Source organism: Chroicocephalus ridibundus, chromosome 1 (assembly GCF_963924245.1).
Source record: "Chroicocephalus ridibundus chromosome 1, bChrRid1.1, whole genome shotgun sequence".
Lineage (NCBI taxonomy): Eukaryota > Metazoa > Chordata > Aves > Charadriiformes > Laridae > Chroicocephalus > Chroicocephalus ridibundus.
This window is the reverse complement of record NC_086284.1, coordinates 166,398,074-166,417,587: the sequence shown is the minus strand read 5'-3', so window position 1 is coordinate 166,417,587 and position 19,514 is coordinate 166,398,074. Positions and strand designations below refer to the sequence as shown.

Here is a 19,514-nt window from a genome sequence, read left to right as displayed (position 1 = left end):
TAGCAATTCAGTGAAAAGAGAAAAGGATGTTCTTTGGAAAAGTGTCATGGTGAGACACAGGCCATCCACTTTTCAGAGTGTATTGTCCAGAGCCAGAAGGTGGACCGAAGTTATTAGGGGGCCAACCATTTTAGCTTTAATTTAAATTAAATATAGACTATAAAAACAGATTGTAATTTTGTGATTGCGCAAATATAGTAGTTCACTGTTTTAAGACGGCAGGTGTGAGAAGAAGAGCAGAACACAGATAACAGGTGTAAAGCTCGTGGAGCTGGTTCAGCAGAGCCTAATGCAAGTGAATATGCAAGAGCTAGCAGCTATTAGCATAGGCTTATTAGCAATACAGTGACCAAACTTGCCGTTGTAGAGGAAAGATAGTAAACTGAGTCCTATTGTAAAACCTCCCAATGACTCTCAGTTCAGCCCAGCTCTCCAAAGAGCAGCAATATCCACATACCATCTGTAACATTCTTTTTTGCTGTTTTCCTGTATCTGACAAAATAACATGTTCTCAAAATCCTAAGAAAGTCAGAAAATCTGCCCTATAATCTCAAAAGCATTCTTCTAAAACCGAGCAAATTATCTTTTGCGCATCTTTTGAGTATTCAATCCACCATCTCACCCTGAAAGTCTTGTTGCTCAAGCAAGGGGCTGTGCCTCTGGTGTTTCCCATAGCTGCAATTTGTGGAAGCAAGCTGACAATCAGAGCTTACGTAAAATCTCTTTCTAGACCATTTTAAGTCTCACTTAAATCAGTTGATTACTTTGCCTAAATTCTTCTCAAAACCTTATTGTACTCTAGAACCTTATTGTATTCTAGTATGTAGAACTGAAACGTGCCTGTTCTGTGTCACTTTCTGCCGGCCGAAAAACAGGAAAATGCACGTTTCTTCTATGACTCACTGCTGATTTCAGAAAACTGAACTCAAACTTTTTAATCCCCTTGTGAGAGATGGTCATATAGTTGGGAATAATGTTTCACTTCCTGTGCAGATGCGTCAGTTTTACTATTCGGCCAAAGCGTTTGATATTCTGGAGAGACTGGACAGTAATCCTGAATACTGGGAAGGCAAGAGAGGTGCTTGCGTGGGTGTCTTTCAAATGATCATAGCTGGCCGAGAAGCAAAGTGAGTATTCTGTGGTGTACCTGAATTTATTTTGCTCTTTTCCTATTTCCAGTTAGCTGTAAGCCAGAATCATAATCTTAGCTTTAGGAATACATATCCTCTTGCATTTCTTTATTGACCTTTCAGAGAATAGACACTTTGGCCAGTGGTTCCATATGCAGCGTTCAATTTGAAGTGTATTTTCCACACCAAGGGTTAGAGAATATATGGTGGAGAATAACTTACCAGTGAATGCTACGAACTGAAGGAAACAAAAATACATTAGTCATTATACTTGGAAGAGCCAAGTTTTATAAATGTAGTCAGTACATGAACTGAGGGAAAAGAACCTCATTTCGTGTTGATGGCATAAGAATGGAAAACTGTCCCATGACATTTTAACGTTCATAAAACAGAACTAAGGAAACATTTACTCAGTGCTGTAGGAAGGACACAGTTTCTCTAAAAAATTAGTAGATGAGACTGTGTTTTCACTAAAATTTGCTTTCTGAAGACACTGTCTATGTCAGACAAATATACTTACTTGATGAAAGATTGAAGGAAATTATCTGTGTTACTGATAGTTTTCCTTTTGGCCCATTTCACTGGATGGGAGAGTGAGAGAGAGTGGTGAGGCTGTATTTAAGAACTGTTCCCTCGTGAATATTCTGCTGTGATGCCAGATGGCCATTCTCCCCTGGCCAGAGTTGCTGTTTCGTACATGACTGGTAGGTGTGTATCTTGGCTTCTACACCTTCCTTGTATTCCCTTCTCTGCTACAATAATCTCATTAACTACTGCACCCTTCAAGTGTCCTTTTAGCAATTACTGCAGTAGATGCAGTAAAAGACACGTAGCTTACCTGTTTTTCAACACGCGTACAACTTCTTCCTGTAAAGCATCTGGCAAACTGCAGCTTTATACCAATTTATCCTATTGGTAATGTTCATTTCCACGTTATTTGTATTTATGTGTAAGGTGCTTTGGCAGCATTAAGTTAGATGCTGCTATACTGAAGACTAGCGAGTAGAATTAAAGACAGAAAAAAAAAAGTTTGCTTTGTTCTGGGGAACTATTTTGCAAGAGTAAGGATTTATATATAAATACACATGCGCACACTAAATGCCAAACTAATTACATTTTGCTGATTTTTTTTTTTTTTACTCTTAATTTATCTCCTCCTTGCAATTGTATACAGGACCTTTTTGGTTTTTGGTTTTTTTTTTTTTTTTTTTGTCCCCTGGGGTCTCATCTACTGTCCATTTTTACCTGCTCCTGCTCTGCAGGTGCATGGACCTCTCTGTCTAAGAACTATGTTTTACAAAATAGTTTAGATGTGAGTAGTTGTTTATTGTATCACTTGGGTCTTACCCTTGTTTAAATCTACGCTTTTCACCTTTGTAGAGAGACTATACGGGAAGTACTGCATCTTCTGAAGAGCACTGGTAATTCTCAAGTAGAATATATTGTGCGCATCATGAAAAAGTGGGCCAAGGAGAACAGAGTCCCTGTTTAAGTCAGTGTCACAAAGTGAACCAGGTCGGTTACTATTGTGTGTGTGGCTGTAAGATGTGGGTCTTGGTTTCACCTGTGCATTCTGGGTATCTCCCTCCTTCCAGGACTTTAGACGATCAAGCAGCTTGACCCAGCTGAGCAACAGCGTAGTGCAGTGAGATTGCAAAATATTCAGCAAGTTTCTTCTTTTATTAAAGCTTTATTGGTACGTTTTCTGTTGCACCACTCTCTATTCCTTGTTCAAAGTTTCATTTTTTTTAGTAGTATTCCAACTGTCCAGAAGTCAAAGTGCTCCTCAGATGTTCCCCAGATTTCGCCACAGGAGTCACTGGACTGCTCTGGGGGGTTTTTTTTCAGCAAGCCTCTGGCCTCTCAAGAAGAATAATTTGTTAAATGACTGAGGCAAATCTACTTCAGCAAGTGATGGAATGTGGCCAGTAGAGAGGATGATGGATGCAACCAAAATCCAATACTAGGGTGTCAGATAATACATAAAGACTTCTATATATTACTTGTCTGGGGTAAAATACAAACCATATTTTGAGCACTGTGCTTTTCTGGATAAATCTCAATAACTAATGCCTTCATTTCTTATTTTTTAATATAAGGGTTGTTTTCTCTCTTACCATAATTTCTAAAGATGAGCATTAATCAACCCAAAAGGCCAAGCTGCAAAGTGGCTTATTTGCTTTCCAGGTTGGTAGCAAAGCATGATGGTACCATCTTTTTCAGAGCATGAAGATTTGACTGACTGTATTGTTCAATCTTGCTTTGAGGTTTGACACTCAAAACATTTATTCATATTAATATAATTCATGTGAGTAATCCATTTAGTTTAGCAATCTGACGGATAAAAGAACTGGATGTTTTGAATAATTTTCTTCAGCATTTACCACCCTCATTAGCAATACATTTGTTATACTTTTGGATTTATTATACTCTCCTGTTTTTTAAGGAGAACAGTTCAGGGAATACATAATTCTAAAAGAAGGCCACAGTTGTAATATAGAAATGTATTATAAGTTTTGTAGCGCAAAACATTTGTATATTATTTGTAAAAGGAAAATTTACATTTTGTAAATCTGTAAAATATTTACGACGTTATTTTTTTATCTTTTGTGGGAGGAAACTCAGAATCCTGTAATCTCTACTGTCAGTGCTTTGATTAAAGCTCTTAATTCTACAGCTGAATGTCTCGTTGGTCTGTGTTGCTTCATACTGCAGAAGTTGAAATAGTATATTAATTTTGCTGTGGAAGAGGGCAGGTTTGTGACTGGTTGTTAAATGCATATACAGTAATCAGTTGAAGGCAAGCCAATGGCCTTGGTCCCAATTTTATGGTAGTTTGCTGAAAATAAGGAGGCTGGGTGTATATGGAACATATACACCTTTCTGCCATATAACACGTCAGTGTTTTCACTGCTTTAAGCAAAAACTATGGGTATCATCATTCAGGTATCTGGAGGTCCATCGATAGTTGTGGCCACTTGTATTTACATGCATTTACATCTAGAAAACAATACTAACAACAATAATAGAGCCTTTCAGCAGGGGCAATGTTACACTCATTCAAAAGAGGTGTGAAAGGAGCGGTATTTTCACTGAAAGCAGTTACAAAACACGTTTCACTTGTAAAAGGCATTTTTCTTTTCCCTCCCAGTTTAATTAACTTGGAAACAGATCGAGAATACAATTACAAGTCTTAGTACAAAGCTTCAAAAAATGATGTTGGTGGCTTTGTAGCAGATGTTAAATGCATCTAATTACTCCCTTTATTGAAGCTTAACCTGCAGGAGAGCTGAAGAGTATCCAAATCCATTGCAGACCATTTTACATGTTGGTTGAATCATAGAATGGTTATGTTGGAAGGGACACCTCCCATTAGACCAGGCTGCTCAAAGCCCCATCCAGCCTGGCCTTGAACACTTCCAGGGATGGGGCAGCCGCAGCTTCTCTGGGGCAACCTGTTCCAGTGTCTCACCACCCTCATAGTAAAGAATTTCTTCCTGATATCCAATCTAAATCTACCCTCTTTCAGTTTAAAACTGTTACCCCTTGTCCTATCTCTAGACTCCCTGATAAAGAGTCCCTCCCCATCTCTCCTGTAGGCCCCCTTGAGGTACTGGAAGGCTGCTATAAGGTCTCTCTGGAGCCTTCTCCAGGCTGAACAACCCCAACTCTCTCAGCCTGTCTCCACAGGAGAGGTGCTCCAGCCCTCTGATCATTTTCCTGGCCCTCCTCTAGACCCACTCCAACAGGTCCACATCATTCTTATGTTGGGGGCCCCCGAGCTGGACGCAGTACTCCAGGTGGGGTCTCACCAGAGCGGAGCAGAGGGGCAGAATCACCTCCCCTGCCCTGTTGGCCACAGAATCTTCTGAAATAAGTGTGATGGCATTGCAGTGTAAGGGCTTGGGGACTAATTCTCTGTCCGTGACCAGTGAAGAAGTTTTTGAAAACCTCGTGTTTATTCACTACAGTCACAAAGTCATATTTGGTATGCCAAATAATGTGGGGTTTAGCACAGTGCATTTTATTGACTGGTAATAAAGCTTTTGTCATTTAAGACATAAAGAACAGGGCACTGCAGGGCTTTGCCTTGAGCGGTGATGAAATAAAAGATATATTGCATATTGTCCTAGTGTTTAGGGTCTTGGTAACGGAACAGATATGTAGGTACTATTAAAATGTGGAACAAGAAAAGTGCTGAAATATTGGTGTTTATTTTACCTTAGAAATACATTCGAAGAACATCTTCCGTTGTTTAATTTGAGATCGTATTCAAAGAACAGTGGTGTGAATAGGAGTTGCCTTAGCTGATACAGAAAGGGAAGTTAATAAAGAAGGTAGAGTTAACAAAATTTTATCCCTGCCCATTTCCATATTTCCCTGAAATGTGGAAATTTAAGGAGTTAAGGTACTCTAAATAGGACAGCTAGGAGTGAAGGTTGATGTAGAGAAAAACACAACAAAAGTGATGTATACAGAGGAAGCAGGCGATGAACAATGCATGCGCAGAGTCAGGGAAACAGGTAAGTTTATTGGGTCGGGAGTAAGTGAATATAAAATTGAAACAGTGGCATTTCAGATAATGTAGTGGAAGAGAGACTACGGCAGAAAGAAATTGCTGCATCATTAGACTTTCAAGTTAGAGTTTGGAAAATACAGCTATTTCTTATGCTCTGAATAAGCATCTGATTCTGGAAAATAAGCTACAGAGAATGCGCAGAAGGTACTGTGGTAGCAATCGTGTCATTAATAGTGACTGGTAGAGAAAGCCAAACCCAAAACAGCGTGTAACTGCTTTTGGTTGGGTGCTGACCCATTCCTGACAGATAAGGAAGATGACCTTTAATTAACCTTGGTAATACCTGAACAACATTTATGTCAATAACATCTAAGTGAATTACACTGCAGGGGAGGACATTTATCCTGTCTGTTGCTGCAAGTGAGTTCCAGGATAACATCCGCTTTGGCCAGCGTCTGAACTGATCCAATATAGCAGCAACCCTCTTGGATTAATTCTGGAACCCAGCATACAACCTCTGAGCGCAGGGACAGCTGGAGCCAAGTAATGTAGTAAACTGGAGGTGGCAAGTTCATTGTGCAGGAAAAGTCACATCCTGTGTTCCAACTGGGCGGAATGTAGCAGGCGTTTAGGTTTATGTGGTTTCCACAGGTTGAAGATTGCTCATTGGTCTTCATAAGAAAGTCGTCTAAGGTTGAATAAGGAACTGGGCCATTAGCTAGTAAGACACAAAATGAACAATTACACGTATAGCTCTTGCTACGTGTAGCTTCACTAGACGGGAGCTGTACATACATTAAGGAACACAGATCTGGGGTTTGCCCATTGGTTTACTCTTCAACCAAATTTTCCCTGTATTATCTCCAGAAGTAAGTTCCAGTCACTCTTTTTTGAGTTTCATTTCCAGACTTCCCTCTCCCCATTTCATCTATTCATGTGATCAATCACTGATTAAGAAGATAATTGCATGAAAGCGTCACCAGTAACCATTAAAATCAAGTCTTTAATCAACCACCAGATAATTTGGCCTGACCCTACATATTGCAAGATGGTGGATTTCATCTGCTAGTCTTTGTGTTGAATCCAATAACTTGGATTTCCATAAAAACATTTGACAGAAAAGTTTGAGAGTCTTAATTTGACAGTGGATGGCAAAAAATCCATAGTTTTGCTTTGAAATTTATTCAAATGGTTAAATCACCGTTGCTCTTTTAGAAATTGTACCTTAACTCTAAATTCAGCTTGTTTGGCCTCATTTTCTAATATTTGATCCTTCCAGTGTTTATCTTTGCTGCTAGTCACTGAAGCCTAGCGTTCTTTGTTTTGGTTTCGTTTTTTGGTGGGTTTATTTTTTCATCTTTACGCATGCTAAAATTGCAAGCAAGTCACCTCTGTCTGTATTAAAAGACAGCATCCCTGGTAAGAATATTTTCCAGGCTGGAAAACTGGCAATCAGTTTGTCAACAGATTTTTTTTAAAAAACATGGCCATGTAGCACTGGGCATAATTTATCACTGTCTGTGACATTGGAATATGCTCTTCCATACTGCTGCTTACTTTTCTCCTACATGTGTACTCAAAGACTGCATTCACCCTTTTTACCATATTATCGCAGGGGGAGTTTGCATTAAATTGCTTCTCAACTGTGATGTGACATCCAGGTTTTTTCCAGAAATGGTATTTTCCAGGATACAGTCTACCCTTCAGAAGAGACAGCCTACCTTTAGCTCTACAAAAAATATTTTTGTTTTCTAATGGGCTCAGTTTTCCAGCTTATGCAGATCATCGCTCTGTGTGACTTTCTTATCCTCGCTAACTACCAGTCTGTTTCTCTGCAGCGTTTTAGTAGCGCTGTTTTACATCTCTATCTGGATCCTCAAGGGATATGTTGGATCCTGCGTTCTTCCAGGACTCTACTGAAGTAACCCCCTCAAAACATCCTAGCAATGATAACTGATGGGTACTTTTCATCATTTTTTTGTCATTCTCGACATTCTCATCGTTTGTGATTCTGGACTTATTTAACATGTACCTTATGGACACTGTATTACGCTATTCTTTTAAATTAGGTATATGACATTATGAATGTATGTATTGCATTTGTATAACTGCAGTATTGTTGTATTCAGCTAAACTTGTAAAAGATCCATGTCATGGGAGCTAAAACTCCCCATTCATTCTTACTTCGATGAACCTTACAGCATCCCAGAAAGATTGATGGAGTCCGGTTGTTCAAGGCTGCTTGCGGAATTTGAAATAACTCTTTTTTTCCCCCTGTAATCACATTTAGAAGCCGTACACCAAAAGCTTACCTTTGGCTTTGTAGAGTTTAAACTTCCATTTGGAACAAATAAAGCAGACATTTCACATCTCTGGGCAAGGGACAGTTCCTAAATTCCTTATGGGTCTTGCTTAATTGATGAATTACACTAGCATCTATTTTTAGATTTAAAAATAAAAATCTATATTTAGTAAGAGCTGTGACTTTTGAGAAGACACAGTGTATTCTTCAAATAAAGGGAACTTCTCTTTCAATTCATGCTTATACATTGTATTGCTCTTAATTGCTCCACAGTATATTATTCTTAGTAATTATTTAAGAGGATTTAAAATAATAAGTGCAGTAAAATAAGTAATGGTCTTTAAAATGTCTTTACAAGTAGATCTTCAAGAACCTGGGACTTAAGTTATTTTGACAGGAAATATGCTATGGGGTAGCTTTCAGAAGTTCTCAGATACAGCTAAATCTACCTGAAAGGTGGGATACTACCTTTGCTGTTGTCTCTGAATTGCACCTTTCATGGACCAAAGAATTGCATTGGTTTTTTGGAGTCCTCAAACCACACTTTAAGCTGACCCGTAACTAGGGAAGAGGGATGAGCCTCAGACTCCACCATCTGTTCCTTGATCACTGTGAGCAACTTCCACGTGGCCAGTTCTGTGAAAAACCGCACACAACAATGTGGAATTATACAATACGCAATAACATATTTTAAGAATACATGTAATAATGTTGAGGTGGCTTATGTTATGTAGAAAAAAAAACAACCCACAACAACCATGCTTCAGTTCTAACAGTTACATCGTGCATTGTAACAGCCATCATTTTCTTTGACAATTTTGTCCTTCTTAAGTGCGATGGGATAATTATGGCCGTCTGCTCTAAAGCTACTGGTAACCTTTCCCTCGCCTCACATCAGTGGGTGAGGCCATTATATGGGGTAGCCATTAAGTGAGAAAACGATGTCCTATTTTGCTGAGCTGGTGAATTAATTCATATCACATGAAGTAAATGTAGCTCTGAATATCAACCCATGCGTCACAGCTGCGTCTAAGAAAACTTCAGGAAAATTAAATTACAAAACTACAAAAAACGCTAAACCAGGTCTTAAACTGCCTGGAAGGTTCCCAATACTAATGGTTATCATAATATTGGTATTCTACAAGTTCAGTCTTACTTTTGTCTGACTTACTCATGATGCCACATATGCTGAACTTAATCATCACTGAACAAACCGGGAAGTTATTTATTTGTGTAAAACAAGGGTGGTTTCCACCACATTTAAAGGCAGAAGAGCTGTTTTCAGGTCCCAGCAAAGTAATTTCTGAGGCAGGCTTTACAAGACTTCCCACTCAGATTAGACAGTTACTCCCAAACAGGTTCTGTGGCTGCGTCCGCCTTTCATTTCTGCACGTTCCCCTTCCCTGCCGAGGGTTTTCCCTTCCCGTCTACCCACCGACGCGATCGGCCTTACAGGATTACCACGAGGCACTGCCGAAGTACTGCTGGTTTCCACGTACCTCTACGTCCTTTCGCCCACCCTCTGAGGGTTACTCGCCTCGCTCTGCTTGGCAGGCGTTCTGGGCAAGATTCGGTCAGGGTTGTAAAATACGCTAAGTCCTACAGAGGACTAGAAATCAGCACGACACTAAGAAATAACTCAGTCTCTTACACCGGTGAGGAAGCATTCGGATAAGTACTCGATATAAGTTAAATCTGACTGTACAATTACCTATCAACGTAAGTGGGAATCCTTTCAAGGCCAGGAAAACGACAGTTGCAATAGAGCTGTCGTGCGGAACATGCAGCTTGTTTTCACAAGCGTTTCTGAAATGTAGCATCCACTCTGTTCTTAACAATCGTCAATTCTACACTTGGTTTAATATGCTCAAAAATCTTTAAATTTCATGTGTCCTCTCAAAATACAACTCAAGGTGATAAGAAAACAGATTTTAATAGAATTCCATTTGTCTGTTTAAATTATTCACGTATGGGAAATCGTTTTTCACAAGTAATTTTTCAGATGCTATTTTTAATGCTGTGGCAACTCAAAAGCAGCTTTGTGTTGAATCTGCAAGCTCGGAATGCAGTTAATTCTCAGTGATGAATATGTGCTTTGCTTTTCGGAGGCAATTTGGCTTGGAAATAAAATCATGGAAGTATGAAAATGCTGAACTGCACATGCAAAGTACGCTTCTGACTATTCCGATCGTAAGCTTGTATGAATGTTAAAAATGTGGTGATTTGTTTATGCAATCACCCTCAGCTGTCTGTGATAATGTGCACTTATTTAGATGTAGAACTTTTATAGAAGTAAAAGCAGCTTCCGAAGTGCTGAGAGGCATTGCAAAAAACGGTTAGGAAATTGGAGTTTTTGTAAAATCAGTCTGAAAGTCGAAGGAGGAACTAGAGAAAACAATGAGGAAAATTCCTCCGAGGTAAAATTCCTCCAAGGTCGCAGCCAAATATTATGTTGTATGTCTTTATGTTTCCTAGGAGGTTGCTTTGCAATCTACGTACGTATTATATGTAATTCTCCTTTTTGGGAGGGCTAACGTTGCTTGCCGGTTGTTTCCTGAACAGTAACTATACTCATTTTTAATATACCACGGTGTTTAATAAATGAAATAATTTTCGGATAATTATTGAAACACTGGTATTTCACTAAAAAGCCGAAAATACCGCGGTGTTGAGCGAGCGAGGTGTAGGCCGGCCTGCGGGCTGAGGGGCTCCCTTCTCACGGGCACCGAGAGCGTTCGCCTTGTCCTGGGTCAGCGCTCGCAAGAGAAACCCTCAGCGAGAGCAAAGCCACGGCGCGTCAGCTTGTGTGTGGCTGAGAGTGACTGCCAGACCCTTTTACCCCATGTAACAGCATTACTACTGCTTTTTCGGGTGGAAATTGCCATCCCAGCCCAGAATTCCCTACGCGGCCTCTCTCTCTTACTGCTGTTATTACAGGTGGGTGGGGGAGCTACTTGAAAATGTGACTCATATATTCTCGTGTGGTTTTAATTACTACTGGAAGACTAAGACCAGCAGAGATAAGACAATAGCCTGACTCCAAAGTTTCAGACAGGCTGGGAATCTTCGGCTGCCTCCAGGGGTGCTGGCCTGATGGAACAGGCTTTTCATCCGAGATTAGCATCCCATGCTGAAAGCATCTTTAAAGAAATGGTGCAAATGAGGGAAAAAATGAGGGACAGCTCTCCAGAGCACATAATCCCTCTCAATCGCTGTAGATATCTAGGTGTTTCTACAGGAGCAGGTGTGAATCATTAAAAAGCTACCGTTAAGGAACTCCATTCTTTCCAAAGGCAGCTCCTATTCAGTTTTAAACTCAGTTTAAGTGCGGTTTAAGTGACATTGTTAGACACAATCAACATGTGACAGTCAGATGGTCCTCAGTTTAAGTTTCTTCACCAGTTCATTGAATTCCACTCCCTTTCCAGATATTTGTATTTTTAATGAAAAAAACTTTTTTTTGTGCGTGTTACTGGGTAGTCCTCTACAAAAACCTCTTCTGTATTTATTTCTGACGTATCCCTTTTAGCTATTCTTTATATCGACAAGAAAATTCCAGGATTTTAGCTAAAAGGTTATTTTATCTTTGGTAATTTGGTGGTTTTAATTTTCTTGTGACCACTTAGAAGGTCTCTGTTTCTTCCTCCTTCTTAGAAAAATAAAGGGTACACCTGCAAGGAGGAATTTCCTAGTGATTTTAGACTTCAAACGAATCTTTGCTGCTTGGCAGAGAAAACCTTTCAAATGCTGACATTCCCAAGCTAATTTCAGTTAAAACACAGCGTCCACACACCACTTCACCTAGACTCATTACTGCTGGAGAAGTTTACAACTTACTTGTCAGCCTCAACTGAGTTCACCCTTAACATGAGGAAAGCTTAAAGATGAAAGTCACATGCTTGTTCTGGCAAGAGATCTTGACACTGGATGCACAAATAATTATTAACAATTAGGTAAAAAATAAGATGTAACTAGAAAAGTGTTCTTATCTTGTTACTTAGAATTGACTTTGCTACCGTTATCCGAGGGAACAAATCACCTGCATTGTGGATGCCCCATCCCTGGAAGTGTTCAAGGCCAGGCTGGATGGGGCTTTGAGCAGCCTGGTCTAGTGGGAGGTGTCCCAGGGTCCAGCGGGGTTGGAACCAGGTGATCTTTAAGGTCCCTTCCAACCCAAACCATTCTATGATTCTACAATTCTGCTTGCTGGGTAAATGCACCCACTTAAGAGCCGATATTTTACGTCTTAATATCTCACTTCCTCTCCAGGATTGAAAGCTGTTCCCAACAGCAGCTTCTTCCAGCAGCGTGCTCTTCCTTGACCAAGATGCAGCTCTTCTTTCCATTTTCTCTCAGCTCTTTTTCTTCCTAACCTGGTTCATGCTGCTATTCTGTATAAATGCAGCATCTGAAGCTTTGCGTTTTCTCTGAGGTTCCTCTAAGTTAACAATCTTATTCTAATTATTAGCTTAAAGAATGTTACAATATTCTGTAGACCATAAAAATCACTAGTCATACCGAAGTTGTGTCTGTTTTGAAGTTCTCGTTGAGCAATTGCACGTGGACGGCACAGATGATAGATAACACCCTCACTTTTGGTTGAGGAACTTACACTGCCATGACACATGCAGTTCTGCGAATCCCTTTACTTTTCTAACATGAAGACTTGCCCTGGTTTCTAGATTATTTTTAACACAAGATAAAAGCCAACGTTTTGGTTCTGTCAACTGCCTCCTAGATACCAAGTACTGCCATTTACGCTGTGCTGGCGCACAACGTGGTATTGGAAGACCATTCCTCATTTCAGGAAGTGAAGAAAAGATGCACCTCAATCCACTTCTAAAGGTAAAATGTGTTCCCAGTTACAGGAGCAGTAACTACCTTTTGCATTAAAATTATTTCTACTCTTAAAGCTTCCTATTGTCATCAAGACCTTGAACTTTTGATCAGGTTTGTTGAAAGCTTTTCTTGAAGTTCTTGAAAGGAGGCCAGTGTCCCATAGATTCAAACTTTTGTTCTCCAAGAAGTAAGGTGTGACCAGTTCATGGGGAGCAATATACCAACACATGGGACAAAGCTCACAGTCACAGTTCCTCTGCCATGAAATTGTGATAAATGGGTATTATTGCCCTGATAACATATATCCTAATTACATGAAGCGAATGGGCTCTTTCTTGTCCCAACATCTGGCATTCCTCTACCTGCCTACAGTCCTTTTAAACCACTGTTTGCTTCACTGAATACAGTACTTTGGACTTTTTAAGGATGCGGCAGAGCAGCTGGTAACAACTCTAAGCACATATGTTTGAGCAGACAAAGAAAGAGGTATGTGCTGCAGCAAACAGTATTTTTAATTAAAAGAATTAAAAAAAAAAAAAGGGGTGGGGGGAAGGATCCTGTAGATAAAAGAAATTTGTTTTCCAAATGGTTTGCAGGTCATTGGTGCTTGGTTTTGCAAAGAGAGGGGTTTTTTTATTCCTTGATTCTGGATCTGGCAGGAAGCAACTTAGTAAAACTGTAGGAGGGAAGATAAGTTAAAAAAAAAAAAAGCACACGAGTTCAGAGAGCCTGTATTCTGTATTCATGAGTGTGTATTCTATGTTGGACTATTTTAGCACGGTCATATCCTGAGAGAAAGCAAAATAATTGGCAAAACATACCTAATTACTTTTTTTTTTTAGTTTTTTTTCTTTTTATTCTGTGCTCCACTGACAAGTGCAGCACATTATCCTATGTACAAACAATACCTGAGACAGAGCTTAATGCCAAAGAACAAAACAGGTAGCAAACCAGAAAAACAATGATGAAAAAAACACAAATCTAACTCCTCTTGAAACTGTTTGATGTGGCACAAAGCCTGGAACACTTCTGGTGTATTCAAAACTAAATTCCTGGAGAAGTTAAGATCTAGTGGATTGGGTTTGTTTCTTGGGAGTCTTCCCTGAGTGCTCTCCGTATCTTAGACCAAACACAATGATAACATATTCCAGTAACTGCTATGCTTGGATCTGCTGCCAAGTTTCTTTCTGATTTAGTTCAGACACTCGGATCCAGAGCACGCTGTCTTGGGTAACCTCACTTCAAATCCAAAGATACAAAACTACTGTTTGTCTAGTTGCATAAACAAACGTTGAGCCTCATAAAAAAAAGCGTGCTCCGAGATGCTCAGAGGTTAAATAACATATGAAGGTTTGTCTAATTAAAATCTGAGAAAAGAGAGGGTATATAAACAAAACAGTAAATATCTAGGAAAACCTGAGATGTGAAAGGCTGCTTCTACTATCAAAGTCTGCAATCTCATAACTTAGTACAAATGGCTACCTGGAACTATTTCCAAGAACTACTTCTGTTTTTCTCTGTAGCCCTACCACGGGTCAGTTATTATTCCTATCCAGTTTGTCTTTTTCCTACTTAAAAACCATGTCAGTATCTGACCAGGAGGTACTTCCAGGTGTATCTACACTACAACCAAGATAATTCAAAGTACTGAATTCAGATACTTGCAAAACTCATTTTCTTGTGGACTACCTGTCCTACGCTCATCACTTCTGAATATGTGTCTTACGGGAGTGAAAGACAGAACTGAGATTTAGGTTGGATACTTAAAATGCACAGCTTATTTTCACCCCTTTCCATGGATATGTCCAAGTATTACCTGTGAACATAAATTGTTGTATTCCAGTTGTACTTACTTCAATGTCTAGTCTCCCGTCTGGTAATTGAAAACAAGCGTTCAGCAGAGCTGCAGAAGAGCCCATGATTTCCATGTAAGACTTTTATCTGCTGAGCAATAAATTGCTCTTTTGCAGAGGAAAGGCGCCTTTCTACCATCACAAGGTTTAACAACACAGACTACGTAGAAACTTTGATGAGAGCTAGAATCTTCCTGGCAGGATTTGCAGCTCTGGAGCTTGGTGACACCCTCTCAGTTTGAATCCAGAAATACATTGCCTGTCATGCGCATCATCAGATAGCCGTATGAAATTCTCAACAGGACGACAAGTGGGATTTCCAAATAATTTTATTATGACGCCGAAAGTAAAAACCTATTTGAGGAATACCTCTACTGAGCTCGCTAGTCATACTAGAACATGCAAGGTTTTAAGATAAAACAAGTCCCTTTAAGTATAAAGCTCAACAAAGCCTTTCAAGCTTCAAAAGGAGACAGCCTACATTTCTCCGATCCGGTCAGCCATCCCACTGCCTTCCTGCTGCAACCAATATTCTGGAATGTCCTCCATTCCCTGTTAGTGAAATCATAACTTTCAATAACACCGTTCTAGTGTCACGGGTCTTCTCTGGAGCCTGGATGGAAGTAAGCAGTGAAGTCAAAAGACTTCATATGCAACGAGAGGAAAACATCAAGCACTGTGATGAAGGCAGTTTGGAAAGTGGAGTAATGTGCTGCACGGAATGGTCTGCTATAATTATCCAAAATAATACACATATGTAAATTACATTTGCTTTGCATAACATGAGTACGTTTTTAAAAGGAGAACAAAACCCCCTCCTACCTAGTATTTTTGAGGCTAAAAAAAAAAAGAGAGAGAGAAAAAGAAAGATAATGCCTTTCTCTTTGCGCCAACGAAGCTGGAGGAATCCATGCACACGAAGATGTTCATTCATAGCTTCCTGCAACTTAGCAGCGCCTCGGCGGCACACCTCCTCCACCGGCAGCACCGGCCACCAGCCTGTCAAAGGAGGCGGCGACAGGCCGAGACGCTTGCCCTGTTTGCGGGCGGCCCTTGCTCCTGAGGGAAGCCTCGCTGGTGCTCCTGCCCTGCCCGCCGCGCCTCGTCCCCCGCCTGGGGGACAGCTCTTCCTCACCACCCCACCGCAGCTCCCTGCAGCCGGCCATGGCGGCACAGCGAGCTGCCGCCCTCACACCCGCAGCTGCCGAATCCCAGACGCCTCACAGCACCTTCCCCGTAGCAGGCCGGCGGCCCCGGCACCCACCCCACGCCGCCCCGAGAGGACGAGGGTTGCACAAGGCCCCTCCACCCCCCTCCCCACGCCCGTCCCGCCGCCCCCTCACCGCCGAGCGGCCCGGACCGGGGCTGCCCCTCCGGGAGGGGGATCCCCGCCGAGGCCGCTCCCCTCGCGCCAACGGCCGCAAGGCGGGAGGGAGGGAGGGGAAGGGAGGAGGCGGCGGCCGCCATCGCCCCGCCACGGACGCTGCGGCCGGCGAGCGTCCCGGCGGGCCGCGGGCCCTTTAAGGCGCCGTCGGCGGGGCAGCGTGCACATCGCCAAGGCAACCGGGGGCGGGCGGCGGCGGGCGGCAGCGTGTCGCCGCCGGCGGCCGCGCTGACGTCGGAAGGGGAAGCTGAGCAATAACAACAGCGACGCGGGGCGGGGCGGCGGCGTCGGCCGGGGCGGTGCGCTTGCGCGGCCTGCGGGCCTGCTTCTATTTATGTGGGGGGGCGCCAAGATGGCGGTGCTGGAGGCGGCGAGGAGAACGTAGGGGGCAGCTCCGACCGGGCGGCGGAGGGGGGGGGAGGGGAGAGGGAGGAGCCGCCGCCGGTGGGAGGGAGCGCGGAGAGCCGTGTCACCGAACGCGTGAGGCGGGGGCCGGCGAACGGGCGGGCGGGGGGCGGGAGGGGGGGGGGGCGGCGGAGGATGGCGGAGCCGCGCCGGGTGCCGTTCATTAGCCTGTCACCCGTGAGGCGCCGCGAGGGCGAGAGCCCGGCGCTGGAGCGGGAGGCGCCGGGCCGCGAGCCGGAGCCGGGCCGCGAGGTGCCGCCGTTGGAGCCGCCGCACGAGCTCTGCCGGCCGGAGCCGCCGCCGCCGCCCCGCGAGACCGGCCGGCCCGAGCAGCAGCCGCCGCCGCAGCGGGAGCCCCCCCGGCCCGAGCCGCCGCCGCTGCCGCCGCCGCAGCAGCTACCGCCGCCGCCACCACCGCCGCCGCCGCGCCAGGGCAGCCGGCAGGAGCCGCCGCCGCCGCAGGAGGCGCTCCCGCTCCGCCAGACGGTCCGCCTGGAGGTGGTGCTGAAGGACCCCACCGAGGAGGGCTGCGTGGAGTTCAGCTACCCGGAGCTGCTGCTGTGCGGGGACTCGCGGGTACGGGACCTCCCCTTCCCCCTCCCCTCCCGCCGCGCTTCCTCCTCTTCCCTGCCCGCGTCCCCGGCCTCGCCGATAACGTTATCGGTCGCCCCGTGTTGCTCAGGGGTGGTCCCGGCCCGGCGGGGCGGCGCCCTGGGGGGCTGGGGGGGGAAGTCCGGCGGCCTCGCCGTCGCTCCGGGCTCCTCCTGGCGCTGAGGCTGCGCCTGTGCCCGTGGGGGAAGGGAAGGGTTCGCTCTCGTCGTCCCTGAGCTGGCCGAGGGCTCCCGGGTGGCTTTTCTGGGAGCTGCTGGGGTTTGCTGCGAGCAGGGGCGGGGGAGAGAGAGCGTGTTGTGTGCCCCGGTTACCCTAGCTGCCCTCCCCGCGCCTTGGCTGCCCGGGGAGCGGTGGGTGTTGCATCCTCCCTTCCTGGGAGCTTTTTTCCGGCAGCTGAACGAAAGTGTTGCCATGCCGCTCTCTTTTCCGGCTTGTCTGTAGGCTGTGTACAGGTAAATGAAGAGTTATTAGCCTGGCTCTGCTACAATTCTTGAGAAGCAGTGAAGTGAGCATTAGCAGACTTGGAGATGAGTTTCTGGGTGGGGGCAGGGGTGCATGAGAGTTCTTGTTGAAAACATAACCTCACCTGTAACTATTTAAGAACTTCATTCAAGGAAAAAAAGTACTTTCCCTTTTCCTATTCCTCTCGACCAGAAAAAATCTTGGTACGTGAACTATGTTTTTTAAGGAAAAAAGCTTGTGCGATAGCATTAAGAAGCAAGCAGCATTAGTCAATCAACAGGACCCAGTGTTCAAGTAGGATGGCGAGGCCCATGTCCTTAAGCTTGTCACACGTGAGCCACTTAGTGAGTTGAGGATACCGGTGAAGTTGCACTTGATTTAAGTAGCTGTGGCTCCTCTTAATTGTGGTACACAGCCAATTTTAGAGGAAGTTTACATCTTATTGGAAAGGGCAGGGGACAAGAAAGTGCCTGAGAAGGTTATGATAGCTCTGGTGATAAAAGCAAACCTCAAATACCAGTACTGATTTTGCCGTTGGGTTATTACATCCAGCACAAACTCGAGAATGGTTAAAACTTGTTTTATGGACCATAGTGTTTCTAGGTGATGATGATGCCGTCACTATACTTAGCAGCCTGCTTGCTTTTTGTTCTGTAGTACACACTGGATTGTGTTTAAATGTCGAAGACAGAAAAATCAATGACTGTGATTTTAATCCCTCTGAGATCTTCTGATGCAAGTTAAAAGGTTCCTTCTGTTCATCCTGTCCTACAGCTGTTGTTGGCAAACGGTGCCAGTTATGACTCCTCTGAATTGGTGTAGCATAAGCATGCTGCTCTGTGAAGTGCATCTTTCTGAGCAGCTCCTGTGTGAAGGTGAAAATCGTGTTAGTGTTTAGAAGTGGTTCAGTATGCGGAGGTTGACTTTTCCCCTTGGAAGTTCCACATTCTGTAACTGCCTTTTTTCTGTAGGTTGGTAAGATGTTAGTCGCATAACTGGGGAAAAATGGCTTTTTATGTAGTTCTCTTGCATATTCCGTATCTTCTGAGGGGGAGCATTGATTTAGGGGATTTTTGGTACAATTGGGATCAGAGACTGCTTTTAAGGTAGAACTAGGGATAGAAATGCTTTGTAAGAAATGGTGTGTGTTTTCCAGCTCTCTGTAGAGTCCAAATTGAAATGAATGGATCATAATGGCCTGTCTGTCGCTGGATGTGTTACAGTCAGCTGATTATGTAAAACAGTGTGATAAATTGTGAGCCTTTTAAAGTGATTCTGGACTCTTATTCTTGTTGTACACTCTTGTGTACTTGGCCTGTCGGTTTAACTTCTTGCTTACATATGGTAGAAGGTGGAAAAGCTACTCTGATGTGGTAGGGAAGTCCTAAAATCTTGTATTAATCAGCATGAAAAGAGAGGGGAAATATGTTTTATCCAGCAATAAAATTAGTGCATGCTGGTTCCTTCATAGTTAAAGCAACTACAAGAGAATTAGCTCTGCACAGTGCAAGAGGCTTAGGATGACAGAAGCCTGTCTTTTACGCTGGTCATTCTCAGACCAACAAATTATGTAACCTGTTCAAAGTGCTAAAATAGAAGAAAATTGTGAAAGGAAGACTGATCTTGCTTGTGGAGTAGAATAGCTATGGTGATTTATACCAGTTAATGCAGCAGAGAACTGCTTTGTTAAAATGAAGCTTTCCTGCAGAATCTGAGATTTGCTCTTTCCAAGTGGGTACTACCTAGTCAGCAGTTAATGCTGTGGCTTTAAGTGTAGTTTTGGTGATGGTTGTTTTAGTAATGGTTCAGTTTAAAATAAACAGTTCATATAAACTTTGCTATGCAAACTGTTCTTGTAGGGTGAAAATTGATAGAGTTTTCGAAAAGCTGTTGTTGACTTCCTTATACCTATTCCCATTGAAGTTCAACATTGCAAAATTAGGAGCTTATCTTTCTGTCTTGTAGTGGTGCTTGGAACTGGAGCAACAAAGGTAGGTTCTCACGTGTC

General features: G+C 43.3%; 2 protein-coding genes across 5 annotated transcripts in view; both read left to right on the top strand.

Annotated features, from left to right (window-relative positions):
- The window catches only part of IFT56 (intraflagellar transport 56), a 46,999-nt gene extending 43,228 nt beyond the window's left edge, over nt 1-3,771 (top strand). For both annotated transcript variants that reach the window (XM_063322590.1, XM_063322589.1), the window contains exons 17-18: nt 994-1,127; nt 2,511-3,771. In XM_063322590.1, coding sequence (XP_063178660.1) covers nt 994-1,127; nt 2,511-2,622 — 246 coding nt within the window. In that variant the 3' untranslated portion in view covers nt 2,623-3,771. The remainder of the gene's footprint in view (nt 1-993; nt 1,128-2,510) is intronic.
- A 12,673-nt stretch (nt 3,772-16,444) lies between these two features.
- Nucleotides 16,445-19,514, top strand: part of UBN2 (ubinuclein 2) — a 51,380-nt gene continuing 48,310 nt past the window's right edge. For 2 of the 3 annotated variants that reach the window (XM_063322587.1, XM_063322586.1), the window contains exon 1: nt 16,446-17,008. In XM_063322587.1, the coding sequence (XP_063178657.1) occupies nt 16,568-17,008 (441 nt within the window). In that variant the 5' untranslated portion in view covers nt 16,446-16,567. Of the gene's footprint in view, nt 17,009-19,514 lie in introns of all 3 variants that reach the window. The other variant, XM_063322588.1, reaches the window with a different exon arrangement.